The 22,724-nt window shown below is 39.9% G+C and overlaps 10 protein-coding genes and 1 pseudogene across 18 annotated transcripts; 7 read left to right on the plus strand and 4 right to left on the minus strand.

Annotated features, from left to right (window-relative positions):
* Positions 1 to 515: 515 nt before the first annotated feature.
* Tmem63 (transmembrane protein 63) lies at positions 516 to 7,146 on the minus strand. Of its 6 annotated transcripts, XM_089261744.1 has the most exons (4): positions 5,084 to 5,244; positions 2,818 to 3,628; positions 1,172 to 2,750; positions 516 to 1,109 (listed from the first exon to the last, which is right to left on the minus strand). In XM_089261744.1, exons 2-3 carry the CDS (start codon positions 3,564 to 3,566, stop codon positions 1,205 to 1,207), a joined length of 2,295 nt encoding a protein of 764 aa, XP_089117870.1. In that variant the 5' UTR covers positions 3,567 to 3,628; positions 5,084 to 5,244; the 3' UTR covers positions 516 to 1,109; positions 1,172 to 1,204. The 6 variants fall into 6 exon arrangements, with proteins under 6 accessions (XP_089117870.1, XP_089117866.1, XP_089117867.1 ...); XM_089261740.1 differs by lacking the exon at positions 5,084 to 5,244 and adding an exon at positions 7,005 to 7,146 and having other exon boundaries at positions 516 to 2,750; XM_089261741.1 differs by lacking the exon at positions 5,084 to 5,244 and adding an exon at positions 5,302 to 5,429 and having other exon boundaries at positions 516 to 2,750.
* Positions 6,002 to 7,069, plus strand: LOC149091012 (chromobox protein homolog 1 pseudogene; annotated as a pseudogene). The gene is made up of 2 exons (XR_016197044.1): positions 6,002 to 6,018; positions 6,092 to 7,069. The product of XR_016197044.1 is annotated as a chromobox protein homolog 1 pseudogene (transcript).
* Tfb1 (transcription factor B1) lies at positions 7,139 to 9,801 on the plus strand. The gene is made up of 6 exons (XM_018106477.3): positions 7,139 to 7,274; positions 7,448 to 7,701; positions 7,768 to 8,106; positions 8,166 to 9,122; positions 9,186 to 9,361; positions 9,426 to 9,801. The coding sequence occupies exons 2-6, from the start codon at positions 7,548 to 7,550 to the stop codon at positions 9,549 to 9,551; spliced, it is 1,752 nt and encodes a 583-aa protein (XP_017961966.1). The 5' UTR covers positions 7,139 to 7,274; positions 7,448 to 7,547; the 3' UTR covers positions 9,552 to 9,801.
* Positions 9,802 to 9,927: 126 nt separating this feature from the next.
* Positions 9,928 to 11,441, plus strand: LOC108652648 (uncharacterized). Its single transcript, XM_089261746.1, has 5 exons — positions 9,928 to 10,176; positions 10,234 to 10,350; positions 10,691 to 10,923; positions 10,980 to 11,090; positions 11,149 to 11,441. Exons 1-5 carry the CDS (start codon positions 10,072 to 10,074, stop codon positions 11,324 to 11,326), a joined length of 744 nt encoding a protein of 247 aa, XP_089117872.1. The 5' UTR covers positions 9,928 to 10,071; the 3' UTR covers positions 11,327 to 11,441.
* An 83-nt stretch (positions 11,442 to 11,524) lies between these two features.
* Positions 11,525 to 12,785, plus strand: LOC108654884 (uncharacterized). Its single transcript, XM_030382463.2, has 4 exons — positions 11,525 to 11,990; positions 12,103 to 12,335; positions 12,395 to 12,505; positions 12,564 to 12,785. The coding sequence occupies exons 1-4, from the start codon at positions 11,880 to 11,882 to the stop codon at positions 12,742 to 12,744; spliced, it is 636 nt and encodes a 211-aa protein (XP_030238323.1). The 5' UTR covers positions 11,525 to 11,879; the 3' UTR covers positions 12,745 to 12,785.
* Positions 12,786 to 12,818: 33 nt separating this feature from the next.
* LOC108652732 (uncharacterized) lies at positions 12,819 to 13,977 on the plus strand. 2 transcript variants are annotated; one of them, XM_089261747.1, is made up of 5 exons: positions 12,819 to 13,030; positions 13,089 to 13,202; positions 13,315 to 13,496; positions 13,568 to 13,675; positions 13,727 to 13,977. In XM_089261747.1, the coding sequence occupies exons 1-5, from the start codon at positions 12,926 to 12,928 to the stop codon at positions 13,887 to 13,889; spliced, it is 672 nt and encodes a 223-aa protein (XP_089117873.1). In that variant the 5' UTR covers positions 12,819 to 12,925; the 3' UTR covers positions 13,890 to 13,977. The 2 variants fall into 2 exon arrangements, with proteins under 2 accessions (XP_089117873.1, XP_017958416.1); XM_018102927.3 differs by having other exon boundaries at positions 12,822 to 13,030; positions 13,565 to 13,675.
* Positions 13,978 to 14,092: 115 nt separating this feature from the next.
* Positions 14,093 to 15,772, plus strand: LOC108652733 (uncharacterized). Its single transcript, XM_018102928.3, has 4 exons — positions 14,093 to 14,242; positions 14,334 to 14,450; positions 14,520 to 14,845; positions 15,470 to 15,772. The coding sequence occupies exons 1-4, from the start codon at positions 14,147 to 14,149 to the stop codon at positions 15,750 to 15,752; spliced, it is 822 nt and encodes a 273-aa protein (XP_017958417.2). The 5' UTR covers positions 14,093 to 14,146; the 3' UTR covers positions 15,753 to 15,772.
* Positions 15,743 to 16,460, minus strand: Obp50a (Odorant-binding protein 50a). The gene is made up of 3 exons (XM_030382464.2): positions 16,351 to 16,460; positions 16,209 to 16,292; positions 15,743 to 16,140 (listed from the first exon to the last, which is right to left on the minus strand). The coding sequence occupies exons 1-3, from the start codon at positions 16,438 to 16,440 to the stop codon at positions 15,775 to 15,777; spliced, it is 540 nt and encodes a 179-aa protein (XP_030238324.1). The 5' UTR covers positions 16,441 to 16,460; the 3' UTR covers positions 15,743 to 15,774.
* A 523-nt stretch (positions 16,461 to 16,983) lies between these two features.
* LOC108652734 (uncharacterized) lies at positions 16,984 to 17,710 on the plus strand. The gene is made up of 3 exons (XM_018102929.3): positions 16,984 to 17,092; positions 17,165 to 17,260; positions 17,314 to 17,710. Exons 1-3 carry the CDS (start codon positions 16,994 to 16,996, stop codon positions 17,680 to 17,682), a joined length of 564 nt encoding a protein of 187 aa, XP_017958418.1. The 5' UTR covers positions 16,984 to 16,993; the 3' UTR covers positions 17,683 to 17,710.
* A 288-nt stretch (positions 17,711 to 17,998) lies between these two features.
* On the minus strand, positions 17,999 to 18,583 carry LOC108654887 (uncharacterized). Its single transcript, XM_018106480.3, has 3 exons — positions 18,418 to 18,583; positions 18,194 to 18,356; positions 17,999 to 18,117 (listed from the first exon to the last, which is right to left on the minus strand). Exons 1-3 carry the CDS (start codon positions 18,514 to 18,516, stop codon positions 17,999 to 18,001), a joined length of 381 nt encoding a protein of 126 aa, XP_017961969.1. The 5' UTR covers positions 18,517 to 18,583.
* Positions 18,584 to 19,209: 626 nt separating this feature from the next.
* Obp50e (Odorant-binding protein 50e) lies at positions 19,210 to 20,927 on the minus strand. 2 transcript variants are annotated; one of them, XM_089262207.1, is made up of 6 exons: positions 20,785 to 20,927; positions 20,111 to 20,244; positions 19,981 to 20,052; positions 19,774 to 19,893; positions 19,557 to 19,713; positions 19,210 to 19,490 (listed from the first exon to the last, which is right to left on the minus strand). In XM_089262207.1, the coding sequence occupies exons 2-6, from the start codon at positions 20,156 to 20,158 to the stop codon at positions 19,276 to 19,278; spliced, it is 612 nt and encodes a 203-aa protein (XP_089118333.1). In that variant the 5' UTR covers positions 20,159 to 20,244; positions 20,785 to 20,927; the 3' UTR covers positions 19,210 to 19,275. The 2 variants fall into 2 exon arrangements, with proteins under 2 accessions (XP_089118333.1, XP_017961968.1); XM_018106479.3 differs by lacking the exon at positions 20,785 to 20,927 and having other exon boundaries at positions 20,111 to 20,279.
* Positions 20,928 to 22,724: the final 1,797 nt, after the last annotated feature.

Genomic DNA, 22,724 nt, shown 5'->3' on the forward strand with positions numbered 1-22,724 from the left:
CATTGGTCGAGAGTGGGCGCAGCTGCCAGGCAACTAGAAGTTTCGGCAGGTGTTCACCTAGAAGTTTCTACGGCGTGCTTTCGATGTGGGCAACAATTGATGACGTCATACATGCATCTACTTAATGCTTTTGCAATTCGAATATACCGAATCTTTGAACACAAATCAGGGATTCAAATACAATAATACTTGACATTGAAATGGAATAATACACCCTTGACAAGAATCATTATAACAAAATCCCATGACCCACTTTTTTACCCCGGATATATAGAGAAGATAATTTGACGTTTTATCAACTGAGTTTATTATGAATATTATTTCATATACACCTCGGTTCAGATTTTTCGCGCCTCATGGCTAACAATAAAATATGCAAAAAATTATCAAAACTTTATATCAAACATTCGCAAAGCAATTCATGAAGCAGTCATGGGCACACAAATGCATATCTTATCTAGTTAATACTTTTTTTAGACACTTGTAATTGATTTAAAGATTAAACGAAAAGCTGATAAAAACGAAAATATTTTATTGGTATATTACTATATATATATTTTAATAATTATTACTAATGATAATAATTCTCCTTGGAATAACAACAAAAGTTACAAATTGCGGTATATAATTAAATCGAAGACTTAAATAAATAATAAACTAAAATACATTTAATTTTGGATCTGTCTATAACGAACTAAATCCTTCCATCTCCTGTTCATAAAATTAGTCGTATATAAATGTATGTGTGTATATATAAATATAATGCACTGTTTTGTGGTCTTTTATTGCAATATCGCTAAAGTACTGACAAATAGAGGGGACATTTAGTATACTTTTTGATCAAAATGACGCAATATTTACAATTTAAAATTTAAGAATACTAATAATCATAAAAGGGTAAATTAGAATATATATGTATATTAGTTATAGGTATATGCTTATGTACAAAAAAATAAAATAAAAAATAATAATTTGAATAGAAGGGGGCTCAGCGGGCACGAGTTTTGAAAACGCGTTTCGCAACCGAACTCAGACGCAAATCACGAGGCTAATTTCTATCACATTTTATGATCATTATCGATTTTTGCAAGCAAAGTCCATATAAATTTCTGAAAAAGTTATCAACGGCTTATAAAATCCTTATACAAAAATATGTCAACATTTTAATTACTTTTCGAGCGAGTCTCTTTTCAGCTAGCTTCGCTTACGCCTCCACGCTATTGACACTATACTGGGAGCTATCGTTTTCAGATACATTGTCCGAACCATATCCTGGAAAACCGACTACCGACGGCCTGCCGCTGGTCTGTGTCGTTGTAGCTCGGAGCACATCCGGTATGTAGGCGGGTGCGGGGCCGGCGATTTCCACAATACTTGGACGTCGCGTGGCCGCACAACGTTTGATCGGCGACATGAAGATAAACAGTGTTACGGTTATAGCCAGCGTTATGATCAGTATCAGGAATCTAGCCATGCTGCCATTGCCACGGAAATAGCATATCATGGCCATAACCAGTACCAATATGAGTACCGAAAACTTGGTCATGGTCACCGCTGTGGAATGAATTTTGCCTCCCTTCCGTGATATCATATTGGATGGTCCATAGGCAAAGTACAGATTATAGCGATCCACCATATGCTTGAGACATATATAGATCATGGCGAATGGCATGATCAATGGGCAAAACACGCTGTACACTATCGATATGGTGAAAACGAGTGTGGTCCAGGCGTAGTGCGTGCCGAACGGGAACTCAATCAATATGGATTTACGTATATAGGGCGTCTCCGCCTTCGAAGTGGCCTTCAATAACGCCCAAATATAGACAATAAGCTCCGGGAACCGCAACAGCTCCAACGATGTACCAATAAAGGCAGCAGTTATAATATAGTTGACATAGAAGGAGCCACGATCTGGCAAGAAGATGCATTGCCAACGCCCCGTGTCGTTCGTCAGGCCCCATTCCAGAAGTGCTTGCGCCGACGTCAAACCCAATGAGGGCAGGATGAGAATCATTAGCAGCAGATAGCCAAAGCATTTGCACATTATCGAGTAGTTCTGTTTGGATCGCGTGTAATGGCCCATCCATTTATCTGATATAGAGACTATCACTGGCATCAGTGCTGACAGCGTCCACAGCATCAAAGTGGGCAAGAACTCGGAGACAAGTGGCGAGATTTTGCTCTCCGTATCCAACACCCAAGGACGACTATTCAGCAAATTGACCACCATGGCCGGTGTCGTCAGGAAGAACAGGACTATGAAGAGCACAACGTTCACGCACACAAATTTCAAATACCAATGGCTCTTGTTGACATTCAGGTTCTCCCAGAAGATATCATCCGGCGACGGTGCGAACACGATGTGCCATTGCCTATATGTGCCAGGCGTGAAATGATTTACAATATTCTGTGCCTCCTGCACCGTGGACACGGTCAAGAAGGCAATATCCAAGGGCTCATTCAGAGTTGAGGCACGCAATCGTGCCACATCGCCAGAGAGCTTACGCTCCTCGCGTTGATAATACTCGTAGGCATTCTCCTTCTTGCACGAGCACATCTCCGGCTTGGCCATCAGCGTGTCCCGGTCCCGATGATGTTCACAGTAGACCCGCGCTTCGTGCGCTCTCTCAAACTCGGCATTGCGCACGAAGAGCCGTGAAATGTTGTACGCAATGCTGACGCTCTCGATGGTGACATCCGGAAACAGCTCCTGCATATAGTTGCGTATGACGGTCTTGTTCCGATCACTAGAAGCAAAGATAATATATTAAATATATATATATGTATTTAAATGGAAATAGCAGCTCGTTCAACCTGTGTGATATATTGGATATCATAATGGTGCGCGTGGCAGCCTTCTTAAAGGCATTGCGACCCGACGAGCGCCGCATGATGAGCACCACCAGCGGTATATACAGAATGGTTATGATGGTGTGTACCCACAGCCAGGGTGACTCCGGCTGCAGGTTGGCCATTGTGGTGCGTCCAAAGGCATTCACATCGTACAGCTCGTCGCGCCCATTCAGAAAGTTGATTGGCAAGATGATAGCTAGCGAAATGACGGTGACCACCGCCATGACAGCCATCATATGCTGCTGGAAGGACAAATAATGAACGGCATCTGGACCAGAGTGTAGCAAAATTGTTTCCTTGCGCAGCTTCAAGGTCACCCGAATCCAATTGAAGAGACCCGGCTCGGTTTGGATGGGCGATAGAGGTGTCGAGTCGCTCTGCTGTGACATTGTGCTTGGCCGAGGCATTGAATTCGAGGGATTTGAGGGATTTGACGTGCTCGGCTGTGGTTCCACAACACTGGCGGCTCGAGAATAAAATATTTCCGTCCAACGTTTCTTAGTCCCATTGGAATTGACCAGAGCCAAACGATAGTCGCTCGCCTGATGTCGCAGCATCGTAAACAGCAGAATGAGCAGTACCCAGAAGATCGTATTCAATATCAAAGTCTCCGGTATACCATTGTAGGCGCTGATGAAGAGTGTGGTGCGATTACTCGCCTGGCAATAGGTGCTGTTCTGGTAGCCATTATCGTGCACCGTAATATCCATTTTCGTAAGCTATCCCTCTGATCACAATTCAACTTGTTAAATGGCCAAGAGCGGGTGAATCACTGCAATGGTAAGGCAAATCACAAAGAAACATTCGCACATTAGAGAACAAACATGGACTCATCCGTTTGCTGGCACCTCAAGCAAAGCCGAAACGTGTGATATTCACGAAAAAAAAAAAAAAATTAAATAAATCGGAGATAGCAAACCGGCTGCGTACAAAAACACAGCAGTGACAACCGCCCTCGACTTCTGATTACTTTAATTCAATGGGTATTATGTATTTGTCATTGAATAAGTTGTGGGATTTCTTTAAGTATAAATATTTAAATCTAAATTAAATACTAGCAAATGTGAGCTCTAATTGTGTTTTGTGTTTTTAATTTAATTTATTTATTTTTTTTTTCTTTCAAAATTGTAAAGTATATTGCAAAAATAAATATTTTCCATTATTGTATAAATATTTTATTTATTTAATTTATATTTGTTTATATCTGTACCTTATTTACAGCAAAAACAATTTGAGACCATACAAAAATCATAAAAGTGAATTTGATTTTATGCGGGGCATCACAATTGCTTAAGATACATGAAACGATTCTAATTGGAAATTATCTTATTGGGTCGCGTTCACACGCAACAAAGTCCATGCGTAGAGTGTAACGCCTGCAAATTTCACACACAAACATAATCACAGAGAGCGTTATCATGCTGGGCGAAGCGTGTTTGTGGGCGGTTATAGTTAGAAGAAAAAACCATAAGAATAAGAAGCACCATATGTGCGTTTGTGTGTTTTGTATTTGTATACATATGTATATATTTACTTAGACATTTGTCGTACAACTTTTAGAAAGTAAACTCATTTATTTGCACTTATCTCAAATGGAAAACAGAAGATAATATGAGATAAGTATTGCCACTTGCTACATAGAGCATGATGACATGTATCTCTTTGTAAAATGCGTATATATGTATTTATATATTTACACACATAAATGTGCTTAGCACGGTTGCAATAATCGCTTTCTTTTGTTGTTTGTTAAACTAAACGAATGACACTAACACATTGTCCTACACGCACATTGACGTGCATTATTAATGTACAAATACATATTGTACAATAAATGATTGCAGTAATTTTATTTTTCTTTTTTTTGAGCTTGTTTTCGACTACTTATTATTGAGTGTTGGGTAACGGGGGCTCCGAGGTAATAGGGTAAAGGTAAAGGTAAAGAGGTGGTTGATGAGCAGCCGCGTCACTGCCACCTTTCCATTTCTTTTTGTATAACTTTTTTCATTTAACTATGAATCATCGCACAATACAAATTGAATTTTTCACTACGGCAGAAATTGGCATTTCAAAATGTAGTAACACATTTTCTTTAACGATGTGTTACGCCTTAGATTGACTAGCAAATTTCACACTAATATTTTATTTGCTAATTTAGTTAATTCGTTTCGGATTTTGTTTATACATATTTATAATTGCCACGTCTACACTGCACAATATTGCGTACCTTGACAGCTTTTTTTTTATATTTATACGTTGCTTGCTAGTTATTTATTGCATTTAATAATATATTTGTTTGTTTCTACGTTACGCTCTCCTTCTTGTCTGTCTGCTAACTAACAGTTGGCAGCAACAAAATTTTGCTCGAACGGTTGCAATTCAATACTGAACAGTTAATAGCGGTCTGTTAGCTATTTGTTTAAAAATTGAAACATTGCTTCATACTTGCACAGCTGTATTCCAATAAAAAAATTAAACTGTCACAACTTTACTATGGTAATTGTTCAGTTTACTTTCGTAAGTGAAACATTTCACGAGTTGGAATTTCGATCAGATTTACATGTTTCAAAAAGTAATACCTAACAGTGTCAAATGAGTAACTGTTTTGTAGACAGTTGGACAGTTTATCGATAGCACATCTATACACGAATATGGTATGTATATTAAAATCGACATTTACCATGAACGATTTATATTTGCGCTTGATTTAAATATTGGCAAGCTATATGTACTTAACTCGTAATCTAGAAAAATAAATAAATATTAGATACAACAAATATTTAAAGTTTCAGCAGGAACACAAAATTTCAGACAAAACAATTTTTTAATTACTTATATATAAATATAGATTAAATATTAAACAATAAGAACGTAAGCATTTTTGACTCTTAATTACTCATGCATGCTTACGCTCTCTTACGATCATGGAGTGGAAGCTACTTGGCTTGAGACATTTATGTTTGTATGTTCACATGTATACATGTATTGTTCTAAAGACGCGCTCTTCAATGAACACATGACATGCAAAGTTAGTGAGCACACATATGCACAGAAAGAGACCAAAAAAACGCTTCAACAGCAAAATATAGGTTGTTTATTTCATGAAATCCAACGCAGTTTAACTCATATACATATGTACATACAAGCCCAGCATTGAAGAGGGTAAGCGCAATATAAAAATATATCTTATACAATACAATATAATACAAAAATTCGATTAAAAATTATATTTTAGCTTAAGTCTATTTCTTAGAATTCAAAAGTGCTGCGACTTTGTTGCGTTGAAGAAGCAGTATTGCCACACCTGCTCAAAAGCTTTATTGGCGTTCTGAACCAGCTCGTGCATCAAGTTTTCAAGCAGAATTTACCGGAAAGACACAGATCATAGTGAAATATATATTCAAAATTTATATATATATGAATGTATATATAATTTAAAAAAAAAAAAATCAATCATGTCCGATTACGTTGTTGAACGCATCGAAGGCAAACGCATTGTAAATGGAAAAACTCAATACTATCTAAAATGGCTGGGATATCCGCGGAGTGAAAATACTTGGGAGCCGCTTGAAAATCTCTCATGTCCCGATTTTATAGCTGAATTCGAAGAATCGGAAAAAAAGAAGACCCAGAATAGGAAGAGAAAGCTATCGACCCAAAGTTCTGAAGAAAGCGCCGGAATTACTATGGCGCAGGAACAAGTAGATGGCAGTTTTGGTTTTCAACGTGGATTGATTGCTTCGAAAATATTGGGAGCTACGGATACTTCTGGAAAGCTAATGTTTTTGATGTCTTGGAAAAATTCAAATTACATTGATCTGGTGCCTGCTAAGTTGGCCAACATAAAATGTCCGCAAGTGGTTATTAAGTTTTACGAGGAGCGTCTCACTTGGCAATCGGAAATTGACGAGAAAAAAGGTACAAAAACTTCTAAAAGAGACTCTACAACGAAGAGAGAACATCTCGTAAAAATTGATCTAACAGACGACGATTGTTGATACGGGACACCGGTAAATGTGCAAGTGTACATGCACATACATATATGCAAATATATATACGTTCATTTACAGTTAGACATACGTATAAAGCCATACATACATACATAAGTATGTATGAACGAATATAAAAGAGTTTATTTATGTACATACCATATCTATTTGAAGTGAAATCATAGTTACACATTCACAATTTTGTTAAATCGTAATTAAGTTGACAGTTGAAAAATTATATGTTTTTGTTATAACATTGATTTTGTTTTATTTTGAGAAGCATTTTTGGCGCCGGCACATAAAGTAACTGCAAATAAGTGTTGCCATCGTCTTACATTTTCTGATTAAAAGAACTAGTTCAGTGAACTTTGTATTTTTCGCTCAATCACGAACCACGAACGCTGTTGGGCAATTGCATTTTGCTGCGAGGTGCGTTTTTTAGTAATCTCGTGAAAATAGCGAAGTATTGTGCTATTTGGCTATTCCACGTTGCGCACCATGGTTCCGCGTGTGTCTGACAGACACTGGGATCTGTGCAAATGAAATTTGTGATGCGATACGATGAAAATGCGTGATTTTTATTCATTTTCTGCATATTGCAGGCGTGTGGGCTGGCATTTGTGAAATTGATGTGAGCTGTTATAGGGAATATTGTTGAAGCGTTGCCGCCGGCTGCAGACGTAGACAGACGAGACGACAACAATGACCACTAGCAGCGAAGATGTGCTGCTACAGATGGGCGAGGTGCGTTACAAGAAGGGAGACGGCACACTCTATGTTATGAACGAGCGCTTGGCATGGATGGCCGAACACCGGGACACCGTTACCGTTTCCCATCGCTTTGCGGATATCAAAAGTAAGTGCGCGTTAACGTCGTTTACTTCGAACGAAATTGACTTTAATTGCTTTTTATTCAATACAGCACAGAAGATCTCGCCCGAAGGCAAGCCGAAGGTGCAGCTACAGGTGGTGCTGCACGATGGTAACACGTCGACGTTCCATTTTGTTAACCGTCTGGGGCAGGCTGCCATGCTGGCCGATCGTGACAAAGTTAAAGAGCTTCTGCAGTCGCTGTTGCCAAATTTCAAACGTAAGGTTGACAAAGATCTAGAGGACAAGAATCGCATCCTGGTGGAGAATCCAAATTTGCTGCAGCTTTACAAGGATTTGGTCATTACCAAAGTAATTACCAGCGATGAGTTCTGGGCAACGCACGCCAAAGACCATGCTCTTAAAAAAATGGGCAAGAGCCAGGAAATCGGTAAGTACATTTGTTTTGTATGCTTATATATATTAATATGCGTCTGCTTTTTTTTAAAGGTGTGTCAGGCGCTTTTTTGGCGGACATCAAGCCACAGACGGACGGTTGCAATGGCCTTAAATACAATCTTACCTCTGATGTCATACACTGCATTTTTAAAACATATCCCGCCGTGAAACGCAAGCACATGGAGAACGTTCCTTCCAAAATGCCCGAATCGGAATTCTGGACGAAATTCTTTCAATCGCACTACTTTCACCGGGATCGTCTGACTGCTGGGACCAAAGACATATTTACGGAGTGCGGTAAAATTGATGATCAAGCGCTAAAGGCAGCCGTGCAGCAGGGCGCAGGTGATCCGCTGTTAGATTTGAAAAAGTTCGAGGATGTGCCGCTGGAGGAAGGGTTCGGAAGTGTGGCTGGAGATCGCAATGTGGTCAACAGTGGCAACATTGTCCACCAAAACATGATCAAGCGTTTCAATCAGCATTCCATAATGGTATTGAAAACGTGCGCAAATGTTAATGGCGCTCCAGCCCCGGCCACCAACGGTACAAACGCGGCCAATGGCCCGCTAGGACAATCTGCCTACACTAATGGCCTCAATGGCAAGGCAGCTAAGCATGCGGTCACTGAGAATGCGACCAGTACGAGTAGTAATGAAGCAGCGCCATCCAAAAAGCAACGACTCATTGAAAAGATACACTACGAAGATTTGGGCGATCCAGTAATCGAAGCCGAAGATCCGCTCCAATCGACCAATAAAAGCAAACAAGTCGAACTGTCCAAAGTGGAACGCTACCTCAATGGTCCGCTGCAGCATAATATATACGAGAACCAACAGGATGCACTCAGTCTGGACGAAGTGCAGTATAAGCTGGTGCGCGATTCGGAATCCTGGCTAAATCGCAGTGCACAGCGCCATGTTATTTGCCCAAAGGCGGCGGTCAATGCTTTAGGTGAACTTAGTCCCGGTGGCCAGCTTATGCGTGGCTTTCAAGAGCAGTCAGCTGGACGTAAGTTGAGGACTCTTATCGCAATTCTTAATTGGTATTAAAATCATGTTTCCAATCCATTAGAGCTGGTGCCACGCGACTTTCAACGTGACTTGCGGCATTTGTATTTGTCGCTCTTGGAGCTTTTAAAACACTTTTGGAATTGCTTTCCGCCCACAACTGAAGAATTGGAAGCTAAACTGCAGCGCATGCATGATACTCTACAACGTTTTAAAATGGCCAAACTAGTGCCTTTCGAGGTAAGTGAATATTCGACGCAATCCCAATTTATATATATGTATAAAAATTTTTGGTTTCTTTTAGAATCGTGCCATGCACGAGGTCTCGCCTCTGCGTTCATCACTCACACAACACATGAACCTGCTGCTGCGCACTGCCAACTCCAAGTATGCAACATGGAAGGAGCGCAAGCTGCGTAATAACAGATAACATATGCAGCACCAGCTACAGCAGCAGCAGCAGAAGCAGCCAGTCATATGAGAATCAACAATAGCAAAGCATTACATATTAGGGGCATTCGTTTAGAGCCCGCGTCGCATTCAAATACATACATACATATATACATATATGAGTTACGTATAAATATATTGATTAAGTCATATAACCACTGTAACGTGTCCATTATGTGGTGCTTATAAATTATACATCAGACTGTCAATTCAACAGTTGTTTAACTGGATATATTTGGTTATGAGATTTGTTATGTTAGATATATCTCAGGCACGCCTCTCTTCAATTAACGTGCACAGTTTTAGCTGCATTTAACCAGCTTCAACCTGATCCAGCGCTGTCAAGCAACCTAAGTTTTATTCTAATTAACAACTGTAGAAGATCTCAACGGTAAGCTTCTTGCTTGACGATGGATACAATGGACATCAGTTCAATGTGAGTCGTGCCGCCAAGAACAATCCGATTACAAACCTCCGAGTGTTGTACAACTTTAGTTAATATGCAAAGCTTGTTCAGGTCAGTCCTTGGACTGTGCCTCTTGTGCAGCTGTTGCATAAACTCTAATCATGCGGCGCTGCTTTATCCCACAAATTCGGAATATGGTGTAATAAGCTAAATGTTAAAGCCTTTCTCATTTTGTGACTAATGTCCTCATTTGCAGATCTTTATGGCTATATCTGTGCCAGTTAGTTTGCCGCATCGGAATGTTTTTTTATCCTACAATTACGAGTTTAATTATTACCAACCTGAGCATGTTTATAAATTTCCACCAATTTTGGTAAGTTTTTGATATTTATATACAGTGGACCCTCGGTTAACAAACAAAATTCTTTCCAGCGTTTCGCTAAGCGCGTAAATTGCATGCGAAATAGCGAAAGAAACTGCTTAAACCATCAAAGGACAGCACTATAATATGTATTCAGGATTTTCGAATGCTTTCAATATTTTTGTTGGTCATTATATGAAACATTAACCTTTAGCCGAAACTTATTTGCTCAAAAAAATGTATTCGGTATCCAAAGCGTTCGTTAACCGAGGGTCCACAGGACTATTGTGTTGAGTTTGTTTCCTAAGTCCTTTAATATACATATTTTAAAATGTGAAATGTGCCTCTATAGATGGGCCAAGATTTTGCGGATGGTTATCTGACGTATCCCACAAATAATGCCCGGGAAGGTCGATCGTGTGCGAATTGCACAGTGAGTGCTAATAGTACGGAGACGGAGAGCATAGGAACTGCATCGGAGCAGAAGAAATCATCTGAGACTTTGGCAAAACATCGAGAAAGACGCAATTTGCCGATGATATCGCGTAAAACCTTCTATGCCATGATCAGTGATAAATTAGACAGGTGAGAGTCCCCATTCGTAAATAGTCTCTGTAATAATCATCTGTAATCCACTGCAGATCTGGTTATCCCGCAGAGGCCTGTTTGCTACGTTTAATATGCGAGACGAATGCCTCAACGCTGGGCGAGATTAATGGACTGCTGGGCAACATTGTGCATGTTATATTTAGGTAAGGTGGCAAGAAAGTTTCATAAGGCTTAGGTAAAGTTTCCTTCTTTTGCTTGCAGCCCCAGCAGCTCTAGGGATGAGCATCTACCCAATGCCTACTATCAAGCCGAGTCTGATGGAATGCAGCAGCAATGTGCGCACTACGATGGCGATTGTCCACACAATGTATTGGATTTGATCTCGGTGCCCATGGAGCGACTAATACAAGATCTTGTACATAGAAGAAGAAGAAAATAAAATGCGTGCGCGCAGCGCATTCAAATACATATATCCATATTTACACGCATTACGTTTGCTAATATTAATTTGTATATAAACACTACTTGTAAACTGTCCATGATCCGGGGATCTCAAACCTATACATCCGATTGTGAATTCAACTATTGTTTAACTTTACTTTATTTAACCAACTTCCCCCTGACCCACTTCCAATGTTACGCATCACTCTAAAAAAACCTAAACTTTTATTCTAATTAACAACTTTTGAATAGAATAGGTAAGTTTCTTGCTTGACGGTGGATACAATGAACGTCAGTTCAGCGCGAGTCGTGCCTTCAAGAACAATCCAGTTTAAACCGCCGAATGTTTAAGAATTTCAGTTTAGTATTACATTAAGATGCAGAGCTTGTTCAGCTCGTTTCTTGCACTGTGCCTCTTGTGCAACTGTTGCATAAACTTCAATCACGCGGCGCTGCTCTATCCCACAAATTCGTATTATGGTGTAACTTGCTAACTGTTGTTAGAGACTTGCGCATTTTGTGGCTAACGTCCTTCTAATTTGCAGGTCTTTATGGCTATATCTGTGCCAGTTAGTTTGCCGCATCGCAATATTTTTCTATCCTACAATTACGAGTTTAATTACTATAAGCCTGAGCATGTTTATAAGTTTCCTTCAATTTTGGTAAGATTAAGCAAGTTTGTTTTCTAAGTCGTTTCGATATCTGCATTCATGCAATGTACTTAGATAAGTTTGTTTCCTAAGTCTTTTTTATATGTAAATTGTCTTTCTACAGATGGGACAAGATTTTGAGGATGATTATTTGACATATCCCACACTATATGCTCGGGAAGGTAAATCGTGTGTGAATTGCACTGGGAGTGCCAATAATACGCAAAAGGAGAGCATGAAAATACCTGCGGGGCAGCAGAAATTATCAGAGACACCAGCAAAGCATCGAGAGAGACGCAATTTGCCGATAATATCGCGTAAAACCTTCTATGCCATGATCAGGGATAAACTAGATAGGTGAGAGTCCCCATTCATATATACTCTATTTATATATAATAATCATCTAATCACCGCAGATCTGGTTATCCCGCAGAGGCCTGTTTGCTGCGTTTGATATGCGAGACGAATGCCTCAACGCTGGGCGAGATTAATGGACTTCTGGGCAACATTGTGCATGTCATATTTAGGTATGGTGATAATCGGGTTTCATAAGGCTTAGGTAAAGTTTCCTTCTTTTGCTTGCAGCCCCAGCAGCTCTAGGGATGAGCATCTACCCAATGCCTACTATCAAGCCGAGTCTGATGGAGTGCAGCAGCAATGTGCGCACTACGATGGCGATTGTCCACACAATGTATTGGATTTGATCTCGGTGCCCGTGGAGCGACTAATACAAGATCATGTACATAGAAGAAGAAGAAGAAAATAAAATGGAGTACATATGCTAAATTAAACATCATTGCATCTCGTTCACACTCATTCACTGGCTTCTCGCACTCACTGTTTGCCCAGCGAGTTAACGAGATCTTTCTCTGGAGCAAACGCATTTTCTGCTGCTGTCAGCAGAGCAGAATTTAGTTCTTAGCTGAAGCTCAGACTGAGCAATTGAAATGGGTTTAGTTCGTAATCATTGCTGGCTTTTGGCCCTGTGTGTGGTATTCTATGCAGAATCTTGCAGTGGCTACTTGGCTTTTACGCCCTCCAGCACGCATGGCGTAGGTTGGATATAAATTGGGCTCTAATTTAGCGGCTAAGACTGTGCTTCTTCGACAGGTCTTCGCCGCATTGGCCGTGCCGCTGGAGCTGCCGCATCGCAACGTGTTTGTTTCGTATAACTTTGAGGCTAACTATAACTCGCCCTACAACTGGAGTCTGCCAACGTTATTTGTAAGTCTAGCGCTGCACGAAGTCAGTTAGCACGAGTGTAAAAGGTCTATTAGCACCGTCACGGGCAACAACAATACTTTCATATCGAATTGTTTGTTTATTGTTTGCTCAGCAAAATGGTCCCATCGAGTCTGAGGAACTGGAGCTGTCTCGCAAGGCAACAATGCTAGAGCAGTCTGATGCGGAGGGCAGCGGTTCAGAGGAGGAAGAAGCTACTTCAATGCCCAAGCGCGAGAGACGCGCGCTGCTAACACGCAGCAATATTTATCATATACTAATGGATAAATTTAAGAGGTATATACGAGTTGTATACAATATATAATGATGATGATGATGATGATAATGATTATGTTTGCTTTTAGAAGCGGCTTCTCTGGCGAGTCCTGTTTGCTGCGCTTGATCTGCGAGACCAATGCTGCTGAGCTGGGCGAGCTGAATGGCGTGCTGGGCAGTCTAATGCATGTGCTCTTCAGGTGAGTTAGCTTATGATCTCTGCAACTTTTACATGGTTTACCTATCTACAGTCCCAGCACCTCGGAGCCGGAGCAGCTGCCGCTGCAGTTCTATCAGGCGGAGCAGGATGGCTGGCATGGTCATTGCCATCACTATGAGGAAAGCTGTGGACACAGCTTGTTGGCGCTGATAACGGAACCATTTGAAGAGATGCTCAAGCGCATAGAAATGTAGTTACAAATAAAGATTATTTAATTAATTTTAGTGAAAATAATTTATATTTATGTCTTAAAATATATACTATATATTTAATCGGAAACAACTTTCTTGTATGACCTGAATTCATATCCAGCTCCATTTCAATTAACAACTTTCACTTCCAAAGAACCATTCCAGTTGCTGCTGCTGCTAATTGGCATATCGGTCGACACAGTTTTCTGCCTAGGCACTTGACAAAACATTTTCATTTTCAGTTGTTTTTCAGAAGTTCTATGGCCATCATGTGCCTGATAAATCTGCTGTTGGCCATCTGCTTCGCGCACAGCGTAAGGTCCGCGCTTGTATGGAATACAGGTGGCGAGATGGCGGTAGGTCTCCACCTCAAATAACTGCAAATCTATTAGCTATGTGTATTTATATCTCATCTAGAATTATGTTAATCTAATCTAGTGTTGACAGCTCTTTATATCGATAGCTATACCAATTGATCTGCCCACGCGACATGTGTTTGTCTCCTATAATTTTGAGGCCAGCTACAGACTGCCACGGCATTGGCACAGAAGACGGCGATTTTTCGTAAGTAAACTGCAAATTTTATTTTATTATTATGTTAATTTTGAGTCTATTGCTTTTTATATTTTTCAGCGTCGTCGCAATGGCACAGACTCAGACTCACACATACATCCAATGGATGACTTTGACGAATACTACGATGACTATCATGACTATGAGGATCATAAGCCACACCACAGGCCGCCCATCATAGGGCCACCCAAGCGCAAGAGACCAAAGCCACAAAAACCACCCAAGCGCAAACACAAGCACAAAACTAAACCGAAGCACAAGCCAAAGCCACCGCCCGAAGATGACTACAAAGATTTCTTCGAGGATTCTTTTGCGCGCGACTTGGAACAGCAATCGTTGCTCTCCCGCACAAAGTTCTATCATATACTCAGCCAGCGATTCCAACAGTACGTATAAAGCTCGAAGTTACAATTACAGTTGCAGCAACCATACAAACTCTTAGGTATGCAGAGTCCCGAGCTAGCTACGGATCTCCCACTCTAACTCCCAATGTGCAATGGCAACTGACTGCCTTTATACCCTTACGCGATCGAGCGAGATAGCCTCTCACTCTTATTTTTGTTTTGTCTTCTCTCATTGCTCTCTTAAATGCATGTGTGTGAACTTCCGTTGTTTCGCGCTCTGAGAGTATGAGCATAACAAATTGGGCAAACGGTTTGTCACGCTCAGAGCGAGTAAAGAGTGTAAAACTGTTCATGTGAGGAGTGTAAATGACTTTTTGTAGATGAGCGCGCAAGCACACACATAGGCATATGTATATGTATTCTTACATGGCCAAGCATTTTTATAATGGTGTGTGTATATTTTGCTGCTTGCTGAAGTGAATTGTAATTATAATAAGATGACCTTTGATATTTTCAATTCCTACTTCACACTGCGTAACATACATATACAAATGTATACAAATGTGTGTATGTATATGTAAATCTTTATAGTCATCTATAACTATTTGTATCCCTCGATTATTTGCTTGAGTCAACTATTAAATATTGTTTTTCTATTCCCATTAGACATGGCTTTGGCACTGGCGATGATTGTCTGCTACGGCTCATTTGTGAGGTGAACAGCGGCCCAATACATGAGATAAATGGCGTGCTGGGCAGCTTGATGCGGGTGATGTTCAGTCCCAGCAGCTCGGCGTACGAGTCGTTGCCCGAGCGTTACTACGATGCGGAGCGTAAAGGAAAGACCGACAACTGCGACGACTACTCGACTAAGTGTAAACGCAGCGTATTGGACTTGATAACGCGTCCCCTGATTGACTATATAGGCAATAAAACTGGTCTGCTGTAGCAAATGTGCATTTAGCTTTATTCTATGTGCTTTTCATGAACATCTTGAGCGCTGGCCAGGCGCAGGTTTTCATATAAGCTCTTGCCTCTTGGCACTGTTTATTGGCGCGCTGCCAGACGTTGGTCGGGCAGCGCCGCATCAGTCGCGAGTAGGCGCAAAGGCTGTAGAAGAGGGCGTGTCGGTCGCAGGCATCACTCTGTTTACTGATCTGTGCCAGCTCCTGGTATTTGCTGTGCACCAGGGAGGCGCAACTGACAAAATTGCTGGCATAGGCATCGATGATGTCGGGATTTGTGAAGGCGCGCTCCAACATCGGTCGTACGTGGGTCAAATTGAGCTGTCGACCCTGCAGCGCCCTTGTGGCATTAAATATGCAAGCCAGGCGGCACTATGTGGATCACATCGATAATATATATGGATCGGAATTTATGTATGTGCATAGTTTTCTACACTTACGCTAGGTTGAGTCCCTGATTGGCCACATTCGCTGTTATAGGCACCCCAATTGGGCAACGGTAAGGGACAGCATATTTGAACGTTCTGCAAATATCGATGGCATGCGATTAATCGATAACATGCGCTAATTTAAATTAGATACCTGCACAGATTTAGGCGCGGCTTTGCACTTGGCTGCGCCAACGGCAGCGGGAAGTAAAATTAATGTGAAGAATATCCAATGCGACCACATGCTGAAAGCTCTATATAATGACTAACTAGACCTAAATAATTTCGATACCTAGCTTATTACATATACATTGCACTTGCGTGTGTTGCTCTTGCATGTGTAACTCGACAAGCGCTGCTACATGTTAAGCACAAAGATACACAATGATTAATATTTTAGATCTGCGAAAAAAATGCTAAAAATATATAAAATATAATAATTTACAGTTTTCAATAAAACATTGATTACTTAACATTGCAACAAAGTCTAAAGAGATTGTATGAAATGGAAAATTATGTGAGTGGCTATACATATGTATGTAATGATTAAATAAGTTGTATATAAGTAAAAAATTTATTTACATTTTTAAAGTGCATGTCAAATTTAAACTGAAGTTGGGAAAATAATTATTAAAGGCAATCCCGAAAGTTATTTATAGATGGCAAAAGTCAATTTAGAAAATGTAAACATATTTAATTAAGCATTTTAACTGTGAGCGCTTCATTAATTTGTTAATTCCAAATAATTGTATATATAAAGCAAGAATTTCCGACGTTTATAGCTTAAAGCAATCGCAATGCTGGCCATTTGGGTGGCTTTAACAGTTTGTTTGTTGGCTAACCCATGTTTGGGCTGGAGCTCAGGGAGCAACTGCAGCAAGCGCTTGGATGCGAATGTAAGTAGCTCTAAAATGGATATTTGTGGGATGAATACAGAAATTCCAATATATACATATACAAATATATAGACGGCTAGATGCTGTGAAATGCCAGATGTCGATATTAGTCCATATCTCGAGAGATGTGGCCACTTTCTGAGCAGTAATCAATTGAGTTTGATACCCGTAAGTAGAAGTAGCCAAAGCCTTATATAGATCTTAACTGTTTCTACGCCTAGTGCCTAGTGGACTGCATCTTTAATGCCAGCCAAGTGTTGACTGCAAAGCAGCTGAATCCGGATAATGCACGCAACATGACTGAAATACTATTGAGGGCTCATCCCGACTTTGTGGACGTCTCAGTGGCAGCGCTGCTCAACTGCTCGGCCAATAGAAAGCAGTGGGAGAAGTTTCAGAAACGACGTTTCTTTGGCAATTACAAATGCACCCTATTGCCGCTCTATCTGAGAATGTGCGCCGTGGATTATATATACGTCAATTGCCCATCGAGCAGCTGGAAGAGCAGCAAGGCGTGCGAGGAGGCGCGTGAGCACAAGTTGAACTGCAAGTGCGATTTCACTGGAAATCTGTGTAGACCAAGATACTAAGAATCGGATAATATGGAATATCTCACTTGATATCAGTTGGTATTATATAATCAGTATGCCGATCTCTGGTTCTTATTTGAAAGTATTTATCGCAATAAAGTTCAACTGTATTTAGCATCAATTTAGATATATCAAATAATTACTATCATAGCTAGAACAACTAAGAGCTCTATATTTCGGAGTATCCGACTAGGATATACCCTAAAGATGATTTTTTTAAACAGCTTTTTATTGTACTACTTTTATTGTACTACAAAATATTTCACATAAAGTTTCTTAAGGTGGGATCTTTCATCTGAGATCAGTTTCGAGCTGCTCATGAGAAGAACACATCATACCAGCTGGGCTGCTCACGATAGCTAAGCGACCCGGCTGAGCCGCAGCCAAGTTCCGCTTCCAGTAAATCGTCTGCTTCAATTGTTTGCGCTTGATTTGCTATAAAGTTAATAATCACAAATAAGTGTATATATATGTAAATTGAAATGATTTACGAACTGAGCTTTGTACCCACCCAATTGGTCCAGGCTGACGCCCAGACGCTGAGCATGCTGCACGAGCGCTGAGAGCAGCAGCTGTGTATCTATAACGCCATCCTGTTCCACATCCTGAAAGGATATCAAATGCTCAGACTCCTCGGCAGCACAGCCCAGGCCTAAGTCATTTTTGGACTCAAACTGTTGGTAGATGAATCAGCAATCACATATTTGTAGTTATTAGTGCGTGTTTACTGTAAACCTGTTCATCTCCTGGCTCCACAACAAAGTCCTTGAACGCAGCTCGAGCATTGCTCCACAGCAGCAAACAGCTAATTATCAGTACAGCGGAATGATTCATGATAAATAACAGTAAAAACTACACAGATCAGAGATCGAACCAAACTCTTTGGCAACTGGACCTTGAATGAGCCCTGGCAGAGATCATTAGCCGGATGCGGCTTGACATGGCTCATTAAATGGGCATGGAAGTCGATCAAAGCATTGAGATTATGAAGTAATTATTAATGATGTAGGAAGATTCCAGTTATTATGCAAGTATTTAATGAGATTTTAAATAGAACAAATATATGCAAATAATATTGAATATTTCAATACATAAAGCTTAAATAAAATATAATATAAAATTATTATAAAATATTGAATATAAATATTATTATTGAAGATTATATAGCATATTTATATCTGAATATATAACAAATATTAAAAATAAATTAAATTTGGAAAATAATGAAAAATAAATAAATAAAATAAATTTAAAAAATTTAATAAACACATAAAATAACTATAAAATATGCAAGTAATAGATTAGATAAAAATAAAGTATATATATCTCAAAATATTCCTTTAAAAAATATATAAAAAAAAATATATATATATAAAAACAAAAACAAATAAAAATATATAAAATAGAAAGAAGTAAAATAAAAATAATAATAATAATAAATAAGAAAGAATAAAATATTTAACAAATAAATACTATAAACATATATTTATTTTAAATAAAATAAAAAATTTGAAAATAAACAATTCATTTTTAAATAATTTGTAATATTTTATATTTATATATAGTCAAATTTCAAAATATTTTCAGGTCAGCTCAGCTCATGGGCAGCGGCACGTGGGGCAGTGGATTGCATTGCTGGGCGAATTCCTTGGCCACCAGGCATTTTTCGTCCGATTTCCACAGCTTGGCGGGGCAGTTGAGAAAGGTTTCCGCATTGACGCAGCTGTAGAGCATCGCTGCATAGGGCGAACAGCCTTGGGGCAGCACTTTATAGCTCTCCAGATTGGCGGCCTTCAAATGGCCGTGAACTAAGCAAATGATATTTTAATATATTATAAATATGCATGTGCCCCTTGTGTATTACGTATACGCACTGTTTTTGCGGCATGTGTCAAAGGAGCGCACAATGTGTGGCACCACCTCGCGGTCACGTCGATGCACATGCTCCTGCAAGTACTCGCGCACCTTGTCCATTTGCAAGCGGCCATTGATCAGGGCGCCAGTCTCTCTATAGATGCACTCCGGATAGCACTGAAAGAACGGAGGCACATGGCAGTGAATCTATTTGATATTTGCCCACTTCAAGCTTACCAGATGCGCATAGGCTGGATATTTGGGATTGGCTGACTTCAGTTGGTTCACGTGCTGCTGACATTTCTGTGGCACGTTGCCCAAATTGATTTCCGGTGTGCGGCAGCACGAGTTCACATCCTGAAAAGGAAAACAAAAAATATGAAATATAAAAAAAAATATTTGCGAAATCGCATTCATTATTCAGGCATTCGTAAATGTACTTACGAAATTGTTGAAGCTCGGGGGCGCTGAACAATTGTAGGCGGCGGCCTGGGCGGGGCTGAGCATCATCAGCAGCTGCACATGAATATGTAATCAGAAGGGGGAGTCCCTGCATTAAAGGGTATTTACTTACCATTAACAATGCAACGCCCGCAAATTTTTCAACTTTTCTCGTCTGCATTTTGCGCAAGTTTTTTATTTGGCTTTTGGCTTGGCTCGAACGCGTGGCGGAAAAACGAATAAAATTTGTGCGCCAACCCAACGCGGCTTTATATAGTCATTCAGATATTATAATTTAATGAGTTTGTAATCGTCATCGCCATGGAAAACGAAAAAAAATAAAAGCAAAATAATAATGAAAACATAACGTCAACGTGGTTCAATGCGTCCATTGAAGGTGACACATCGAGAATAACAAAATGTTGACCAACTGATGGCTCGAGTGCGTCGACTGATATGGGAATTACTTTCACCTAGCTGAGCTGAGCTGAGCGGAGCGGACACCGTGCGTGACCGTGGCTCGCCTAAACTGTAGTTCAGGGGAAATACCAGCACATGGACCAAATGCCAGCTAATACACACTAAACACTCTGATTTAGATTCAATCAGGCCTAAAAATGACAAAATAATGCGCGATTAGACATGGATTTGCCATTGTCAATGGGGTGTTTTTTTTCAGGGAAATTTCTAGGCGTATTCGGTGAGGTCAGATTTGTAATGTAAATTGGCTTTGGTAAATATTGGAGCTCAGAAGGTTATTCATGTGTAAATAAAAAACTCTTTAGATGAAAACATAAATTAAATTACTTTTAGTAATACTTTACAACTTGCACTCGTGCAACTTCTTTGGATATTTCGAGTTTACGTACGCTCCATTTCTGACCAAAATTTGCTAGGTAATTTTGAATTTATTCTACAAAATGTATTTATGTGTTCATTTTGAAATATTTGACTACGACTGAGTTGAAAAAGTTACAGCTCTGCCATAAACGATTTTTGGTGCACAAAATGTCATTTTTTTATTAAAAAATATTTTCCCTATATTTACTTTACATATTTGTAAAATTTTCAAATATTTCGTTAACTAATTAGCATTGCTCACGCATTATTTTCTGATTTTATTCGCTACTCAATTTGGTTTATCAGTGCAGCGGCAGCCTTCGGAAGAAGTTAGCTCATGCTTGGCTGAGCTTTATGCATAATAAGATTTCTCATGGTTGTTGTTGTTGTTGTTGTTGTTGTTGCCAAGCTACTCAGTTGCCTGCTGGCTCAGTTAGCCCATTGTTCAGTTACAACTTTGTCAGCATCGTCTGCGTATTCATCTCAACTTTGGCTTCGCTGTCACATGCTCGACATTTGGCTTAACCGCGGCTAAGACGAGAGTCGACGACATTTTTTCATGGCTTAAAGACTGCAAATCTTTGAAGTTGCGGTTACTTTTAAGATCTGGTGTGGAATTCCAAAAGACCTTAATCATAAAAATTAAAGTTAAGCATGCTGCAAGAGCTAGAACGGATTAAGCTAAGCTGATTATGCCAAGAGCTCATTAGGCTAAGAAAAGTTGGGCTTGTTAAAAAGCTTATATAATAAAAATTACCGTAAAATAAAAACTTCAAGCAGTTGAGCTGTAAATCTATTTCAACAACGCATACGCCATGCTGCACTGGCCAGACTTGGCTCAGCCGAGCTGTTGTTGCTTTGCAAAGGTATTGCAGGGTATTAACGTGTCTATCATTGACTCAGCTTAATTGATAACAATAGCTATCTACGCGCGTTCACCCTTTGCCAAGAAATTTCGCTTGGCTAAAAAGAAAATCAAACAGTTAACTCTGATAGTTTTTCCAGCTGCTTCTGCTGCTGCTGCTGTTAAATTGAAAAACTTTTGTCTGTCTTAGCGAATCAATCTAGGATTCGAAGTGAAAGCGTTTTAGTCTCGACACACACACACACATATACACACATTCGCACACACTCACACACACACTGGAAAATCACTTTTATGGCTTGTTTAGCAAAGCTAAAATGCTTGGCATTTAATTCAATTGGCATGTCCTTCGCTGCTTTAATATGCATAAGGATATGCGCATACAACGCACGCAGGACATTTACGGCGAACATGTCTTTGCTCTTGGCAATGAATTTTTCAAATGGAATTTAAATGCTCTCCACTGGCAGTTGACATTAGCATTTTTAGAAGGTTTCGCTTGTTCTCGTTATTGTTGTTGTTGTTGTTGTTCTCGTTGCTGCTGCTGCTGCTGTTGTTGTTGTTAAGCTGTTAAGGACGCTTGGCGAATGTGTCAGACACATTTTCAGCCCTCAGCTGTTTATATATTATGAGGGAAGGTGGCCAAAAAAAAAAATAAAAAAAAAAATTGTTTTGTCATTGTGTTATTATCAGTAGGCTCCATGTTGGCTTTTTATTTAAATACGTGAGTGCGCCCGCCTGTGTGTGTGTGTTTGAGTGTTTGTGTATGATTGTACGAGTGTGTGTGTGTGTGTGTGCTTTGGGTTAGCATTGTTTGGCACAGATTCATTTCTGTTTTTTTTTTTTTTTTTTGCATATTTCGTTTTCCATTTGTTTTTCTTCGTTTTCAATTTGAGTTTGCTTTCCGGCAATTTCGGCGCACCTGGAGCATATTGTGATTTTTAATAAATGTCGACACGCGTCGCACTCGAGTTTAATTTGATTAGAGCTGAACGCTACTTCAAAGAACGATATGGCGGCTGCTGCCACTCAAAACTAATAT

Source organism: Drosophila navojoa, chromosome 5, assembly GCF_054131105.1.
Source record: "Drosophila navojoa isolate 15081-1374.11 chromosome 5, UAZ_NAV_1.0, whole genome shotgun sequence".
Taxonomy (NCBI): domain Eukaryota; kingdom Metazoa; phylum Arthropoda; class Insecta; order Diptera; family Drosophilidae; genus Drosophila; species Drosophila navojoa.